This window comes from Anser cygnoides, chromosome 11 (assembly GCF_040182565.1).
Source record: "Anser cygnoides isolate HZ-2024a breed goose chromosome 11, Taihu_goose_T2T_genome, whole genome shotgun sequence".
Lineage (NCBI taxonomy): Eukaryota > Metazoa > Chordata > Aves > Anseriformes > Anatidae > Anser > Anser cygnoides.
The window spans coordinates 13,047,135-13,063,448 of NC_089883.1; the positions used below are offsets into that span (position 1 = coordinate 13,047,135).

At 58.9% G+C, this 16,314-nt stretch overlaps 1 protein-coding gene across 5 annotated transcripts in view; it reads left to right on the forward strand.

Moving 5' to 3' along the window:
• The window catches only part of SEMA7A (semaphorin 7A (JohnMiltonHagen blood group)), a 35,243-nt gene extending 19,047 nt beyond the window's left edge, over positions 1-16,196 (forward strand). For 4 of the 5 annotated variants that reach the window (XM_067003905.1, XM_067003907.1, XM_067003906.1 and 1 more), the window contains 13 exons: positions 5,196-5,329; positions 6,044-6,094; positions 6,366-6,461; positions 6,811-6,895; positions 7,456-7,566; positions 8,646-8,785; positions 9,106-9,284; positions 9,469-9,577; positions 10,239-10,437; positions 11,977-12,092; positions 12,666-12,817; positions 13,413-13,480; positions 14,223-16,196. In XM_067003905.1, the coding sequence (XP_066860006.1) occupies positions 5,196-5,329; positions 6,044-6,094; positions 6,366-6,461; positions 6,811-6,895; positions 7,456-7,566; positions 8,646-8,785; positions 9,106-9,284; positions 9,469-9,577; positions 10,239-10,437; positions 11,977-12,092; positions 12,666-12,817; positions 13,413-13,480; positions 14,223-14,572 (1,790 nt within the window). In that variant the 3' untranslated portion in view covers positions 14,573-16,196. The remainder of the gene's footprint in view (positions 1-5,195; positions 5,330-6,043; positions 6,095-6,365; positions 6,462-6,810; positions 6,896-7,455; positions 7,567-8,645; positions 8,786-9,105; positions 9,285-9,468; positions 9,578-10,238; positions 10,438-11,976; positions 12,093-12,665; positions 12,818-13,412; positions 13,481-14,222) is intronic. The other variant, XM_067003904.1, reaches the window with a different exon arrangement.
• The last annotated feature ends 118 nt before the right edge of the window (positions 16,197-16,314 follow it).

Here is a 16,314-nt window from a genome sequence, read left to right on the forward strand (position 1 = left end):
GACTGATGCCCCCAGAGGGGTTTGTCTGACCTGCTTTCCTGGTCCCTGCCCTTCCCAGAGCAGCCGGCCACAACCTCTTGGACTCCAGCTGTACTAAAATGTTTGTGTTGGTGTTTTGTCCTGCCCAGGGACGGGAGGGATGGAGGCAGGCTGGCCGCAGCCCTGCTGCGTAAGGCTCTCGTGGTGGGCAGGCGGGCGGCAGCTGCCAGGCGTGGGGCACGAGCGGGGCTCCCCCCGTCACGGGGAGCTGCGTGGTTGCAGAGAGGGCTTAGAGGAGCAGGAAACACGTGCGTCTGCATCTGCATCTTCAGCACAAGACATTTTTGGTGCACCGGCTGCCTCGTTTCCACTGCTGCTGCCCCACGGCTCTGGAGTGGTTTGGCCCGTGCCGTGGGGGATATGGGGGATGAAGCAGGGAGTGTCGGCATCCTAAAAACACCTCTGGGGAGAGGAGAGAGACTGGGAGGGGAAAGCAAGCAGCACAAAGCCCTTCCGAAATGCTCTGGAGGGAGGTGAGCTTGGAGGGGTCAGGGATAGGAGCCTCGAGGGCTGGCTCAGTTCTGCTCCTTTCGGTCTGGTCCCTCTGAGAAGTGACTGCTGTCACCTCCAGCCAGGGGGGAGCGGGGGATGCCAGGCCAGGTTTTACCCGAGCAGTGTGAAGGAAGTGGTTTTACCTCTTTCTCAGAAACCCCCCAGGCAAAAGCGTATCTCTTTTGGCACCTTGAGGTGGCTGGGGGTGCGTTGGAAACCTTGTGATTCACAGCCCTCCAATTCCTCTGTGGCGGGTCAGAACAAAACCCCCAGGGTGCCCCTCCTGGGTCATCTCATCTAGAGAAAAAGCATTTGTCTAAAACCAGTACTTTTTGCGGAAAAGTCCCAGAAAGAGCGATCCCAAGGGGAGGGCGAGACAGCTCTTGAAGCACCTCCCCGGCCCAGCTGGCTGTGATGACAGAGACTGGTTTCCTTGTGTCATGATCCCATGTGATTTCACGGAGCAAGGGAAACCTTGTGGTGAAACTGGAAGTGTGGAGTGTTGTAGGGGCTGGGTGAGTAAGGCAGTGAGGCTGGGTTCTTCTCCCTGCCTTTAAAGGACAGCTGCCGACGGCCCGTGCCGTGCTGCCTGTCGTGCGTCCGGTGGCATTGAGCCTGGGTGGCCCCGATACTCCCCAGAGAGAGGCGGTGAGCAGGACCTCACAACGCATTCCTGGATTTGCTCAGCCCTGACTCACGGCCGGGCTCGTGGCACAGGTGTAAGTGCTGGGCCCCCCTCTGCATTGCCCGGCCGTGAGTCAGCACCGAGAGGAGGCTTTTCGTCCTGTCTCCGAGCCAAGCTCAGCCCGCGCAGCGAAGATGGATCACGGCAGAGACGGTGACGTGCCACGGTGAAGGTCATAACCCCTTCCGTCAGCTCAGGAAGGAACACACAAAGCCGGGGAAAGGAAGGAGCCAGGAAAGGATCGGCGCTGTGATTCAGGCAGGACCTAGAGGCAGCAGGGCAGGTGGCGGCGTCACCGGCGTCATGCCGGCGGTGTTGGGTGCGTGACGGTGTTGTCACAAGCCCTCGCGCTGCTTAGCAAAGGGGTTTGAAAACCCCTGTGTGCCCCTAAAGGGCTCAAATCCTCCTGTGGCTGCCCGGTTGGGAGCTTTTCCAGCCGGGGCTGCACAGATGCTCCCCGGACCCCGTGGTGCAGAGCAAGGGCAGTACCAGGGAGCAGGTGAATTCCTGATTCCTGATGCCTGATTTCCCCTCTTCGTTTATCCAGGCAGGGTCCCCAGCTGACAAGAGTTTTATCAGCAGGGAAGGATTTCTCTGGGACGTTGCTCTCGGCTGCATCAGCGCTGTGCCCGAGAGGCAGAAGGTCCCCATCTCTTTCTCTTTCTTTTTTTTTTCCTAATCTTTTTTTCAGTTCTTCATTTTAAAACGCTGGCGTCAGAGCGGATCCAAACAACCCCGTCCATTTTAGGGCAGCACCAGGGAATCGTCGCCCTACAAGGACTCGCCTGCTGCCCGTGACCCAGCCGAGCATCGGGGGGCCGTGGTGGGGCTGGCAGCGTTTCCCCTTCAGCCAGGAGGACAGCGGAGCTTGCAGCTGACTCAGCCCCCAAGCTGGGAATGGAGCTGCTCTGATGAATTTGTCTGTAACGAGCCCACACTCCCACGCTGTTTCTCTGGCTGGAGCATCTGCAGACAGCTGCTCTGGGGAGGGGGCTGCGAGCAGGCTTCTCCCGCGTCCAGAGCGCTGCCCAGGCTCTTGGCTCCTGGATCCGCAGCAAACCAGAGCCCTTTGGCTCGTCGTTAAAGCACTGATCCCCCAACCCATGCCTGAGGAGGTCAGCCTGTGCCGTCCTATGCCCCGTTAGAAGCAGAATTTATCTGTGTCACTCTGTTTAGGGTGGGCCTCCCTGCCCTTGTCTGCAGCATCTCTCGTCCTTCATCTCCTCCATTACCTCACCCTCCAGGCATCCTCCGAGATGCACTAGGCTCCCTCCCTCTCCCTCGTTTAATATTATTATTATTCTTCAATCTGCTGTGGCATTCCTCATCACGCCGGCAAAGCACAAAGCTGCTCTTTCTCCTATTCATCCCTCCGGCCCCGGGTTAGCATTTCAATTGACAATTGTGCCATTGATTTGTGTGCTGACGGTGGGGTTTGCATTAAATGCCAGGCGGAGAGACTCGACCGGGTTAGCAGGGCCCTGGAAATCTGCTCGCCCCATGTTTTCTGAAGCTTGGGGTCGTCCCCTTCTCTGGGGACATAGCCTGGGCACTGCGCCGTGCCCTCAGCCTTTAGATGCCCTCATCATCATCCCGGCTCTCGGAGCTGTTTCTACCCCAAAACCATGGCACGGGACAGCAGGGCTGCTCCCACGGACCTGCTGGATGTGAAAGGGATCGAACCTCTTGCCAAAGCCCGGCTGTTGAAGGCAGAGCAGGGGCTGAAGGGGCTTCACAGGCCAGCCAGCACCCTGGCCCGGAGGCAGGGGGACCCAGCACCCGCTCACGGAAACACCTTTAGAAGTCTCCCTGCCAGATCAGGGCAAATCAGAGCTGCAAACGCCTCTGGGCCCTGGCTAGCGGCGCTGTTTATTCTCAGCTCGGTGATTCAATGCAGTCCCCGGGGAGCAGCAGGATAAATAACGTGTTGGCGCCGACCAAATTATTGTTTTGGGCTTGTTTGTTTCTGGCTGCTTGAAGAGAAGTGTGTCCTTGCTAGGAAGCAGGTTGGCACAGCTCTTGGAGCCGACCGAACAGGGCTTGTGAAAGAGGAGCTGTTAGGAAAAAGCCCCAAAACGAAACCAAGGGTAGCACGATCGCAGTGCCAGGTGCGTGCAGGAGGGCGAGGTGGAGGGAGAGAAGTGGGGAACGGCCACAGATCGAGGGCTGGAGGCTTGAAAACAAGAGCAAAAGTGTGCTGAAGTCCAGCCAAACCTGCCCGTGGCATGTTGGCCGTGGCTTGTGCTGGCTGGGGAAGCTTTCCTGCAAACGTCCCACGCGTTAGCCAAGAGCCGCAGCCCGGAGGGTGTCCCAGCCAGCCACCCCGAGGGGCTCCCCCACACCACTCGTGTACCGAATCGGGGGAAAAAGCCCTGAATAATCAGGCATTCAGGAGGCTGAGAGACCTCTAATACTGCTTTTTTTTTTTTTTAAATTTTGGGCTCTGCGGGGTGTTGGCAGGACCCCCGTGCAGCACGCTCCGGGCGGGGAGGAAGCATTGGGCTGTGCGGCGATCGTCCTCTGCCCCTGCCAAGTGGCCCTATAAATAGAGAGGGACACGTGCCACTGATTAATTGCCTGTCTCTGCAGCCAGCCAGCTCCCGAGGCAGACGCAATCTTTGTCTGCTGGGAACAGCAGCGCTTGGCAGGAGAGGCCCTCTTCTTGGGAAAAAGGGAGAAGAGGCAGATGTGGAAAGGAAGCGCCAGCGAGGTCAGTCCCGATCCGAGGTTTTTCCCCTTGGAGGAGCTGGATTCCACTCCCTCTTGGTGACTGCTGCAAACTACAGCTAGGGACAGGGCAGCCTCCAGCTTGCAGCGCGTGCTGCCGTGGTGCTGAGCCCTGCCCGGCTGCCGCAAGCTTCAGATGTGGCAGCACCATCCCGGAGGGGCTGCAGGACCTCTGCCTCCGACCGGGAGAGAGCAAAGAGCCCGGGGGAGGATGCTGGAGGCTGTGCTGGCTGACCCTGCGCCGCTGCAGCCTCCCACACCTGAGCTGGCGATGCAGAGGGGAGAGGAGGACGATGCGGGGAACGGGAGCTGGAAAGGCTAGAAGGTGAAAGAGGAAGGAGAGCTGGGGAGGGCGAGCAGCCCTTCCTCCCCGCTGGGCTCGGGACGCTTCCCGTTTGAAGCAACCGGTTGTGACACGGGGGCCTGGCTCTTGCAGCTCACCTCCGGGGCGTGCAGCCCTGCTCGTTGCAGCTGCTCACCTGCTTCCTTCCCCTGCGGCATCGGGGCTTTGGCCCCGGGGGCTGGTGGCTCCAAACCCCGTCCGTCCCAGCTCAGCCTCCAGGGGAGGAGGCTGGCAGTGCAGGTGGAGGCTGGCGAGGAGAGGCGTGATGCTGCGGTGCAGATCTCCTGCCCTGGGCATTGCTCAGCCCAGAAGGAGCCTCTCTGCTCCTGGCGAGCCTCCTCCACCCCTAACCCGTCACCTGGACGTGGTGCTCGCTTTTCAGCAGCTGGAGGAGCCGGGGCAGGCTCAGACAGACCTCGCGCTGCATCCAAAGCAGCTGCCTCCTGCAGCCTCCCCCCGGGCCGAGGCTGAGCTTCCCCTGCACGCAGCACCGCTTTCAGCTCGGGGCTGGGAGGCGGGAGGCAGTCGGAGCAGGCGGGGAGGCCGCGCTCACCTGGCTGCCGGGGGGTCGGCGATGAGGCACTCGCAGCTCCCGCTCGCCTCTTCCAAGAGCCTCCCGCATCAAAGTTTCCCTTCCTCCCCCTCCATCAGCAGCCCTGCAGGGCCCAGGCAGAGCCTCGCCGTTGCGGAGCTCTGCTATCCTTGGGGCCGGCAGGATGAGGGCACAGCTCCGAGCCCGAGAGCTGCCTGGCGCTGGCCCAGCCGTCCCGCAGAGCCCCGTGTCCTTGTTTTTCTCCTCGCTCGCCCCAAGGACGCGGGAAGGGAGCCCATCAGCCTGCGCTGGCTGCGGCTGCTCTCTGCAGCGGGCTGCGCCTGCACTGACGAGTATCTCCTCTCTGCTGCTCCTAGGCGCGAGGGAGTACGCCTTTCCGAGGAGCGAGAAGTACCCCGTCTTTTACCACAAGGAAAACACCTCGGCCATCTACGTCGGGGGGGAGGGGAGGCTTTACTACCACGACTTCGCGACCTGCGAGAACTACACGGTAAGGGTGCTCTGCCTGCACGTCTGACCCCAGAGCTCTGTCACGAAGCGTTCGGCATCCGTCTCGCAGCCCAGGTGCCGTGACCCTGCTCGGTGCCTTTGCAGGCAGCAAAATCAGGACTGGCAGGGTCCGGTCTGCGTCCGGCCTGCCCCATCTGCCCACGCCGTCGGTGTGTTCAGTGCCTGCAGCAGAGGGGAAGCGTCCTGTGCTAATCGTGGGCGGGTTCGTCCCAGGCTGTGGTCCTCCTAAGGTCTTTGCTGCTAGGATTTCTCAGGTGGGGCACCCTCTCTTTAGCATGGAAAGGGATGCTCAGACTCGTGGCACTGGGGAGGAGCTGGGTTCCCCTCCTCTTCCACTGTCACTGCCCAGGCTGCTTTTTCTCAAAAGCAGCAAGTTCTGGATCAGCTGGGCACCAAGTTAAAACAGCAGGAAGGCCCCAGGGGCAGTTAGCTTTCACATGACCCATTCTTTTCCTTCTCAAACAACCCAATCGCTGCAGTTTGTGCCCAGAAGCTTCCCTTCTTGTGCCCAGAACAGCAGGGGTTTGTGTGTCCCAGCCCTTGGACACCCCGAGCTGCAGGGTTTGATGGCCTTCTCACTGACATGCTCGCTTTGCTTCGTGCTAAAAGAGCAACTAGCATGCGAGACGCAGCCCCTGTTAGCTGTCTTGGAGAGGGAAGCAATTAAAGCTTCTTTCTTTCTCTTTTATTCCAGGTAGACTTCCCCGTGGAAAGTGGAGGGCAGTGCTTGAAACCTGGGAGTCCGGTAGGTCCTACCTGCGGGGGAACAGCGTGCGAGGCTTGGAGGGCTTGGGCTGCTGGGGAAGGGACTCTGTAAGCTCCTCACCTGCTTCCTCTGGGTGAAGACCTCCAGTGGAGGCCGGGTGGGATGATAGCGGTATCCTCCTCTGGGTATAACACCTATGGAAAAAATAGGAAGCCATATAGCAGGGTGCTTGGTAGTGCTGCAGGCTCGGAGCTGCAGGGCTGTGCTTTGCCATCAGCAGCTGATCAGGGGCCTTTTCTTTCTCCTGCAGGAGGACAATAAAAATTTCATCACCTTAGTGGCGAAGCACGGAGATGGGATGTTGGTGTGCGGGACCGGCGCCTGCGCTCCCACCTGCTGGAACTTGGTACGCTGGAGTTCCCTCAGCACGGGGCTCACTGATGGGGGGACTGGAGCTGAGCTGCCCCGCTCCTCCTGCTGTCTTTTCCACCGGACAGCAGCGGCTCTGGGGGATGCAGCACAGTTTGGGAGCGGGCCCAAAGGCAAAACAAGAGCTCAGGAGTCCTTGATGCCCATGTAGCTTAAACTCCCTTGAGGAGCTTCTCATGACGGCATGAGCAGAGCCAGAGGTTACCCCAGCTCGCTTGGCTGGGGGAGAATGCAGGCACCTGGCTCTCCTGCCCTGTCTTGAACTGATTTTTCTTCTTATCTTACCTTATCTCACCTTATCTAAGGCCCTTTCTGTCCTTCCCCAGACGCAGAGGCAGAAGAGCTCTCCGCAGGACGGCAGAGGTCTTGCTCCTTTCACCCCTGACGCGAATTCCCTTGTCGTCGTTGACTGTAAGTCTGACTGCTCGCGTGTTTTGGGCAGCAGTGCCATGCAATTAGGGTGGGCTCTCCATAGCGAAAAGGGGCACCTGGGAACCCTGAGGCTGCCCCGAGGGCTGTGTCCCCCTGCTTTAGCTGGCAGTCTTGCTTTTGCCTCATCGAGATGCTCGTCCTTCTAGGACAGAGCATGGCACGAGGTTGTTTATTCCTTTACTGGGGAGGGGGCTGAGGCTGTGCAGGAGGGCAGAGTGCAATGGGAAGGGTGGGGAGGGAGGGTCCTGCAGTAACTCCACTGCTGTGGACATGGTAGAGAGGGAGAAGGGGCTCCCTTTCAGAGGCAGAGCAAGAATATATCCCTGCTGCTCTTTAAGAGGCTCCAGAGTGTTCCCTGGGAGTCCTGCTCAGCCCCAGGCAGTGAGGACTGGGTTTCCTGACCTGTACCCACCATTTCTGTCAGCCCCCTCAGCCTGTCTGCGTGCCCACGCGCTTCTTGGCTCTTTGCTTTCCTTTCCCAAACTCTCCTGCCCCCGCTGGAAAACAGCCTGCTGCAAACGAGCCTTCTTCTCCCACAGATCCTGACATCTACTCCACCATCAAGAAGAGCCAGCAGAACGGCAAGATACCCCGTTTCCGGCGAGTGAGGGGGGGTGGAGAGCTCTACACAAGTGACACGGTGATGCAGAGTGAGTACAGGAGCATGGGATCCACTGCTTTGCCCTTCCCAGCAGCTAATTTGGGCTGATCTGGTCCTTTCTGGTGAGGAGGAGCCCAGTGGCTCCCCCCAGCTCTGCTGCTGCCAGCTGGGGGAACTTCACCTCCCTGCTTCTGAGCCAAACCAACTGGCACACAAGTTCCTCTTGCTCGGGGCGAGGAGATGGGGAAATGGAGAGAAATGGGTGGCGAGTCCCGTGGCAGAGGCTGGTTGTGTAAAGGTGCCCATCAGCTGCTGGTGGAAAGAGGAAGAACAGCTTCCACTCGGGGCAGTGACTCTTTCCAAATCCCCAGCTGGGCACGACCGCGCAGCAGGAGCCTGTTGGTCTGCACGTGGGGCGGGTGGGAACGGAGGGAAGGGACCCTCCTCCATTTCCACGGCCTTGCTGCTTCCCCCAAGCATCCCTGGGGAATGGGAGATTGTTGAACCCCTGGCCAGACAGAAATCAAACCCCAAAAACACTGGGGCAAAACAGGATTTGGGCATGCAGAGCATTGGCAGGGCAACCCAGGCAGCAGCAAACAAACCCACTGGACCCAGAGCCACGGGGCTGATCCCGCGGTGACAGAGTTCCCCTGCCATGGGGCTTCTGACTAACGATGCCTGGAGGGACCCTGCTGCTGCTGGGGATGCCCTTTGTGGCAGCAGTGTATTAATAGGAAAAGCATCACTGGGTTTTCCACGCCAAACACAAACAACGGGGCAGCTCTCTCCACCGAGGGAGTCTTCCTGCGTGCTTCTAGCTCTGCTGTGCAAAAGGGAGAATGGGTTTCCTTTGCTGCTAAGCAGCCGAGGCTTCACTGGGCTCTGGGGGCTTGGCCTTCAAGGAAATGGGTGCATGGGGGAGGGAGAGGAAGGAGAACCCACTGGGAAGGTGGTGCACGACGTGGTGGGAAGGTGGTGCATGGTCTTTCATGTGCTGTGACCGGTCGTGTAGAGAAAAAGGGACTGGGCATGTCCTTTACCCATCGGAGGCTTTCAGATGAGTTTGCGTTCCTTTAGTGTGCGTGCTCAGGCCAAGGTTTTCTGACGGCTCGCTTCCCTTTTCAGACCCTCAGTTTGTCAAAGCCACCACATTAAAGCACGATGAGAGTCACCAGGACAAGATTTACTACTTCTTCCGTGAAGACAACCCAGACAAGAGTCTCGAGGCACCCAGGAACATCTCCCGAGTGGCCCAGCTGTGTAAGGTACCATGGGAGCAGCATATGGCGGGGAGGCAAGAGTGTCACAGGGGTGGTAAATGACCCTGCCAGCTCGTGTTACCAGCATGTGAGTTGGCCCCACTGGCTCCCTGCACCTATGTCCTTTGGTCTCCCATCGTGCCTGTAGGGGAGACAAAACCCTGCCCCGTCTCGCCGGGATGTTAGAGAGGTACACAAGCGTTGCAGTGCCCAGTGTCAAATATATCTCTGGAGCATCCCCCAGTTACCCACCCAAGATGCTGGACGGAGAGGGCTTTGTGTTGTTCTCTGCCAGTCCCTGACTCCCTGCTTTTTCTCCCCCACAGGAGGATAAAGGGGGAACCAGTTCGCTCTCTGCTTCCAAGTGGACCACCTTCCTGAAGGCCAGCTTGGTTTGTGTCGACCCCGCCACCAAGGGCAACTTCAACTGGCTGCAAGATGTCTTCTTTGTCCCGGCGAGTAACTGGAGGGACTCCAAAGTCTACGGGCTCTTCACAAACACCTGGTGAGGGTCTTTGCAGGACGGGGGGATGCTGGAAGTCCTTGCTTTCAGCCCTGTGTTCTCTCTGGCAGGCACGTGGCTGGAAAATTGCCAGAATGGACACGGGGCAGCAAAGTTTTGACACGTGCAGCCATGCCCCAGGTGATGGCCAGTGCCTCCCTGACCCTCTCTGCCTTGTTGCCCCCAGGGGAAGCTCTGCTGTTTGTGTCTACTCCTTCGGGGACATTGACGACGTGTTTCGGACCTCCAAACTCAAAGGCTACAACGGTCCCAACCCAGAGATCAAGCCTGGGCAGGTGAGTGGGGGATGAAAGATGCCCACATAACGAGGAGAGCTGCTCCCTGCTCTGCCACTGCTGCTGCCAGAGTAGCTGGGGCAGGTGAGGGTCCCAGCCAGGCGGGCGCCAGGTTTGGACGGGTTTGTAGGCAATGTGGGAAGGATCTGAGCTTTGTTGCTGGAAACATGAGGAGGCTGGATAGGGTCCAACACCTTTGTAGAAAGAAAAGGGAGAGAGGCTCTTATGTGCCGTGGCAAACAGGTCTGAGTGCTTCTGCGTGACGCTTTAGGACAATGTCCTGCATTGTGTTCGCCAACACAAGGCATTTGTCCACCCCGATCTAGCCCAGCCCTTAATTTTTTGATACACAGCTGACCTGGCAGGAAATAGCAGCATGGGGAGAGGCTGCTCCAGGCTGCTGGGGGATGGCAGGATCTGAATCTCACAAGCTGCAGCTTTTGCAGCAGGGGAAGGGCTATGGGACCGCCAGGTTTGTGGCTAAGGTGTTTGCCCTGTGTTTTGCCACCTGCTTTGTGATCCTGTGCAGCAGACAGGGCAGGCAGCGGGCTCTGTGCTGGGGTGGGAGGCCCTGTGCCCTGTCCTTGCCCTTCCGTCCCCCAGTGTCATCCCCGGGGATCTGCCTGCCTCTGACGGTGCCTTGTGTTCCCTCCTGGCGCAGTGCGTTTCCTCTGGACAGCACACCCCCAGCGAGACCTTCAAGATAGCCGACAGCCACCCGGAGGTGGAGGACCGGGTGGAGCCCCTCGCCCCCACCAGGAGCCCCCTGTTCCACAACAAGCACCGCTACCAGAAGATCGGGGTGCACAAGGTCTCTGTGAGGGAAGGACACCAATACACCGTGCTCTATCTGGCAACAGGTACTGGGAACGTTTGGGATCCCCTGGCTGCTTTCCCCTTGGGGCAGGGAGCCAAGGGAGCTTGAAAGCAGAATTCCAACACCTGGCATTTACCCCGTTGGGTGGTATATAGGTCTCAGGCTGAGTGTTTTTAGGGCAGACGAGGGGTGGCAAGGCCCTCCCCAGGTGCAGTTTTACAGTTTTATGCTGCCAAGCAGAGATCCTTTGACAAAGGGACCCGTGCTGTCACCTCCTGTCCCTGCTCGCTCTAGTGCAGCAGCGCAGAGTTCCTGTGGCTCTGGCTGGAGGCACGGCCAGCTGATCACAGCCGCCGGGGTCCCCACGGTGCTGGGCCAAGCCCGAGGTTCCGCTGCAGGCAAACAGGATGGCAGAGCAAAAGCTCTGTCCTCTGTGCAAAGCTGGAGAGCTCAGTCAGGGCTGCCTGGCTTCTCAAGTGGTGTAAAAAGGTGTTTGAAAGGTCCCTAGCGCAGTGCTCCCCTCTCTTGCCCGTCTTGCTGCCCAGGCTGGCACCCTAAAGCTTTGCTCGTCCCTTTTCTGCATTGGCATTGTGTTCCTTGGCGTTTCTGAGAGGACTTTCTCGAGCTTTTGTTTCCCAGTCCGTGACTGAAAAATGCAGACAAGTCTCCGTAGGTGGCCTGGGTTGGGTTAGGGCCCACCCATGCTCATATTGTTATCATGCTACAAGTGTTAGCTAAGTGCATCTAATGCCTTCCAGATCCCTACAAGGGAGCTTGTTCCATGCTGCAGGGCTTGGCAGGCAGCTTCCCACCCACGCTGGGGTGGGTGCGAAGGCAAGGGCCAGCAGCTGGGGCGAGGGGGCGTCCTAATCCCTGCCTGGCCCCTCCTGGGGTCACCTCTTTCACCTCCTGGTTGGTGGTGGGGAAGACGTCAGCTATTTGGGAAGAGAAAACCAGGCAACAACTAAAAGAGGGTAAATGGCGAGGATTCCCGAGCCCTGTTCTGCCAGCGTCAGTCTTCCCGTACCTCTACCAAACTGACCGACTTTCTTAAATCACCAGTTTCTGAAGTCATTTAACCGGGGAGAGAAGTTGCTTTACTTAAAATCCAGAAAGGCAGAAGTCCAGGTTTCAGCCTCAGGCAAGTGGTGAGCCAGAGCAGGCCAGTGATCAGATCAGAGATAAGTTAGGGAGCAGTTGTTTTTCCTTGCTCTGAGGCCATTAGAGTGCGGCTGAACACAGCCAGCACGGCCAAGCCCCAGAGGGCGACAGGAAATTGGTTCCTCGTGGCTTTCGGCTGGGAGGATGGCAAGGCTCTGCCATGGGAAACACTACTGTTTGCAGGATGATTTCCCAGTAGCAGAAGAAAGCCCCTTCAGAGAAAGGTTCCAGGCTTCTCTGGGGGGCCGGCTTCAGGAATACAGCCTCGGCTGGCTCTGCAGAACGGGCGTTGTCTGCCACGACGAGGGCTGAGGTCCCAGAGCCGGTTCTCTGCCCGCTTTCCCCACCTGTGGCTGCAGTCCCCCCGCCTCGCCTTTCTGCTCAGCCTGCTTCACCGGGGTTCTCCCGTCTTTCTTTGCAGACAAGGGATCCATCCACAAGGTGGTGGAGCTGCCGGAAGGGGTGCAGAACATCATGGAGATCCAGGTCTTCCCAAGGAAGGAGCCCATCCAGTCCATGATTCTGGACCACGAGAGGGTGGGTCTCTGCCTGGCCAGGCTCCAGTGCTAAACGCAGCGGTGGAGGCAGGGACAGACAGGTTGATGCCAGCCCCGAGACCTGGAAGTAGCCCCTGGCTGGGTTTGTGGGGGGATCCTAGCAGCCAGGCTGACGTCCCCAGGGCTGGATGACTGTTCAGACCCGTGGGCAGAGGAGCTGTTCAGACACCACCTCTTCTGGAGGCGAGGGGAGGCTGTTTGCTGCCTGGGTCAAATCCCAGCCCGGTGTTTGGCTGCCCCCGCAGTTCCCCTCTCGCTTTCCGGCCCTGCTGGCAGCTGAGCTGTCAGACAGCGCTGCTGCTCCGTCCCGGAGGCGACAACCGATGGAGCAAACTTATTTATACCTCGGGCTGGCGGGGGAAGGATGGCTGCTTGCCCTCCCACGACAGAGAGCAAGCTCCGTATGACTGCGCTGCCTGGAGAGCGACCAGCCCTGCTGGTGGGATCCAACCCGGAGCCGCGGGAACATTTCCGCCGAGAGGTGCTAGACACTCGTACGGCGGCGCTGGGGCAGGGTGCCGCGACGCTCAGCCCCTCTGCTTCCCTCCCGCAGGCGATGCTGTACGTGGGCTCGGCGAGCCGAGTGGTGGAGGTGCCCATGGCCATGTGCGGGCTGTACCGCAACAACTGCGAGAGCTGCCTGCTGGCGAGGGACCCGTACTGCGGCTGGGCCGGCGGGCGCTGCCAGTCCGTTTATCAGAACAGGTACGTGGCGCCCACAGCTCGCTGCTTCTCCGATTCACCCGGCTCCTTTATCTCGAGAAGTGCCCGGCCCTTTCCCCTTCCTGGCCCCATTCCCCTTCCTGGCCGGGGTTGCGGGTGGTTTTGGGGCCATCTTCCCATCAGAGGCAGGTCCCGTCGTGTCCAGGCAGTACCAGCACACACCTCTGTGCGGCCTCTGCAGGGGTCCGACCCTCCCGCACCACCCCTGCTCAGTGGGAGGAGAAGTCAGTGGGTTTCCTACAACCTGAGCACCCAGCTCTTCTGCTGCCGCTAGAAATGCGCGTGGCTCCATCGCAGCAGAGGTTCTGCTCCGTTACGCTCGTCCTCAGAGATGAAAATTAAGGTCTGCTGATTGTGGTGCTGCTCAAAGTGCTGGTCGGTGGTGGTGAGGTGAGCTGGTGGGTCTCACGGTTGTCATCCACCAACCTCCTGAGCATGGGGCTGGAGTTTTTCCCCACCCAGCTAGGTGTTTAAACTTTCTGACCCACCACGTCCCTTAAGGGCCATCCCTTCCGTAGCCCCAGAGCGCAGCTTCCCTGCCGTTACTGCATTGTTAACGCTTATTCCTGTCTGCTAGGGAGGTGCATCAGAACCTGGACCTGAACCCGTGGCAAGGAAAGTGCCAGAAGGGCGAAGTTACGGAAGGTATGTCAGGGGTTTGTCCACGGTGTGTCTGAGACAGGGTGACTGGCTCTCAAATGTTTGTGCGGGTTGGGCGGGCTGTTACAGCCCGCTGCTGGTGAGCTCATTATGACCGCACCGCAGCCGGGACACCGAGCGTGTCTCAGCTTTGAGCTAACCGCTGGATGATGTGTTTGTTAGCTAAAAATCAAACAATGTAAGTCAGGCCTTCAGGATTCAGTCCCACGAGCTTGATGCCACATTGCTGCCTCTGGTGGCCAAACTTAGGCCCTTAGGCTGAGGCTGAGACAGTCAGGCATGACCTAAATGACCCTACCCAGCCTGCAACTGCACGGAGCAGCAGACGTGATGAAACACTTCGCCTCCTACCATAAAGCAAGCAGTCTGGCTGCTATGCAAACACACCAAGCTCACAAACAGCCCTTCGTGTCCAAGGAGCTGTTAGCACATCTGGAAACATCTACACTGCCATAAACCATCTTGCTTGGCCTCATTTCTCCTCTGTGGCAAGGCTTAGCGCTGCGGTGGGGTGAGGTCTTGTGAGCTGGGCGGGAGGGCTCACACTCTGGGGCTGCTGATGCCCAGGGAGAAGAGTCCCGTGGACTTCACCAGGTGTGGTTCATGCCCTGCTATTATCATTAAATGGCCATGTAACATGTCCCCATCGACCCACGTGTTCTTCCCGCCGGACTTGTGTGGTTCCCGGAGGCGCCAGTCTCATCAAATCCTTCCCAATCTCTTCCAGCAGACACCTACCAGAACATCACGGTCGTCCCTTTCTCTCGCTACTACCTCAACTGTCCCGTCGAGTCCCACTATGCCACCTACAACTGGTACCACAACAACACCCTCATCAAGACCTGCAACAACACCCACCCCCAGATGGACTGCTTCTACTTCATCCAGAACGTGAGCCACGCTCACTACGGCCACTACCTCTGTGTCTCGGAGGAGGACGGCTTCAAGCAGGCGCTGGTGAAGGAGCGCCTGGTGAACCAGCTCCGCTTCATGTCGCAGAAGGGCCGGGCCACCACGACGCTTGGCTCCTGGCTGCAGCTGCTCCTAGTGGTGCTGTTGGTGGAGCTCTTCCACTGAACGGGACAGGACCGTGTTCCCACCTTCCCTGCTGCTGCTGCTCTTCCTGCACTTACCGTCCTGCCCCGAGGCGAGGTCCCGTTCTCGTAGGCGCTCCTTGGACATGAATCTTTGTCTCCAGGGGGGTCCTGCCGCTGCGGGCAGCAGCCCCTCCATCTTTGGCCTTGATGGAAGAGAGAGTGGGAGGAAGAGGCAGCTACAGGGCCAGACGGAGCAGGGGATGGGGGCGGGGAGGGAAGGGGCACCCAGTCGCACGGGGGACACTTGCTGTGCCAGAAGCATAAACGGAGTGGCTTCAGCCTGCCCCCGAGCACATCCTGAGCGTGTACTGGGCGCGGACTTTGTTCAGGGGACTATGCAGATGTGCATGCACTGATCCGATCCTCAGGGCACGATGGCTCCTCTCTTTGGGAACGTGCATGTGATGAAGAGGAGGAGTCAGCCCTTGGCCTTTCGGACTGTTTGATCTGCGCTTCTCTCCAAGTGGGGACTAATGCCTCCAAGTTTTTTGTGGCTAACGCCTGCCCGAGCTGGCAAGCAGCTGGATTTGCTCCCAGTGACATGACACTCGCGAGTCCCCTCCTGCTCCAGAAGGGTTTTGTCCTTTCTCTGGCAGGTGGCTGTGCCCTGGGGGGGCATCGGGGCTCGCGCTGGGAACCTGCACGGAAGGGCAGGCACAGAGTTAGCGTTTTGCATGGAAAAGGCTTGGAGGATGACTAGCTTTGGGGTGTGGGGAAGGGACAGACCAAAGGGTCCTCACTTTCCCGGAGCCTGAAAGGAGAGGTGGAAGCGGAGCCCCAACCAAACCCGGGAGGCCCTGGGAAGACGTTTAAACGCACAACTCTGCCGCAGGCAGCTAAGGGCATTGAGCTAAGCAGCAGGCAGCCCTGCTCCCAGAGCTCCCTCCTCGCCAGGGACTGGGCTTCCTCAGGGAAAGAGGAGCCAGGCTGCAGATCTCAGGGCGCTGCAGGCAGGCAGGGGGGCTGCAGCCACTTCCACCCGCCGGGAGCTGCATGAGGAGCCAGGGGAGGGTGGGAGATCCCTTCCCTTGGGCTCTGAGGCCTCCGAGCAAGACTAAACTGTGAAAAACGGGATGCTCTCCCTGCGCTCGCGCGCACGGGGCGATCCCGCACCTTGTCCGAGCCTTCCCCAGCCCTCTTGACTTCTAAAAACCCCCGGCCTCGGGCTGTGCAAGGCAGGGGCATCGTGTCCAATGCTTCTGCTGCCTCCTGCCCCCTCGGAGGCTCTGGGTGGAAAGAGCACTGGGCAGGTTGTGCCCAGCCGAGCCCTGGGGTTTTTTGGCAAGGGGGAGAGATGCCATGAGCATCTCGTGACTATGGACAACAGGCCAGAGCTTCCTACTGCACTACATTTCCACGAAACCTCCCCGAGTCTAGGATAGAGCTTCTTACATCTCTTCTCAAAGCACTTTAACTTTGTGAACTAACAAATATCTATTTATTATCGATGACTCATTACCATACTTCTATAATTTTGTAATAGAGAAAGTGGGTTCGAGTTAGAGAAAAGAGGAAGAAAAAAAAGAACAGCTACCAAAAAAACCTTTCAGACCTGTTGACCAAAGTGAGAATGAGATCAGTGAAATAAAGAGTGGAAAAAAGTGTGTGGGTGCCGTGCTTCTTGCTGGGAACCAAGGGGTGCTCGGTGCTGGGGTCCCCCCGTCCCCACACCGCTTCCCACCGGGGGTTCATGTGGAGAGCATCCTCTCAAAGGCACTTTGA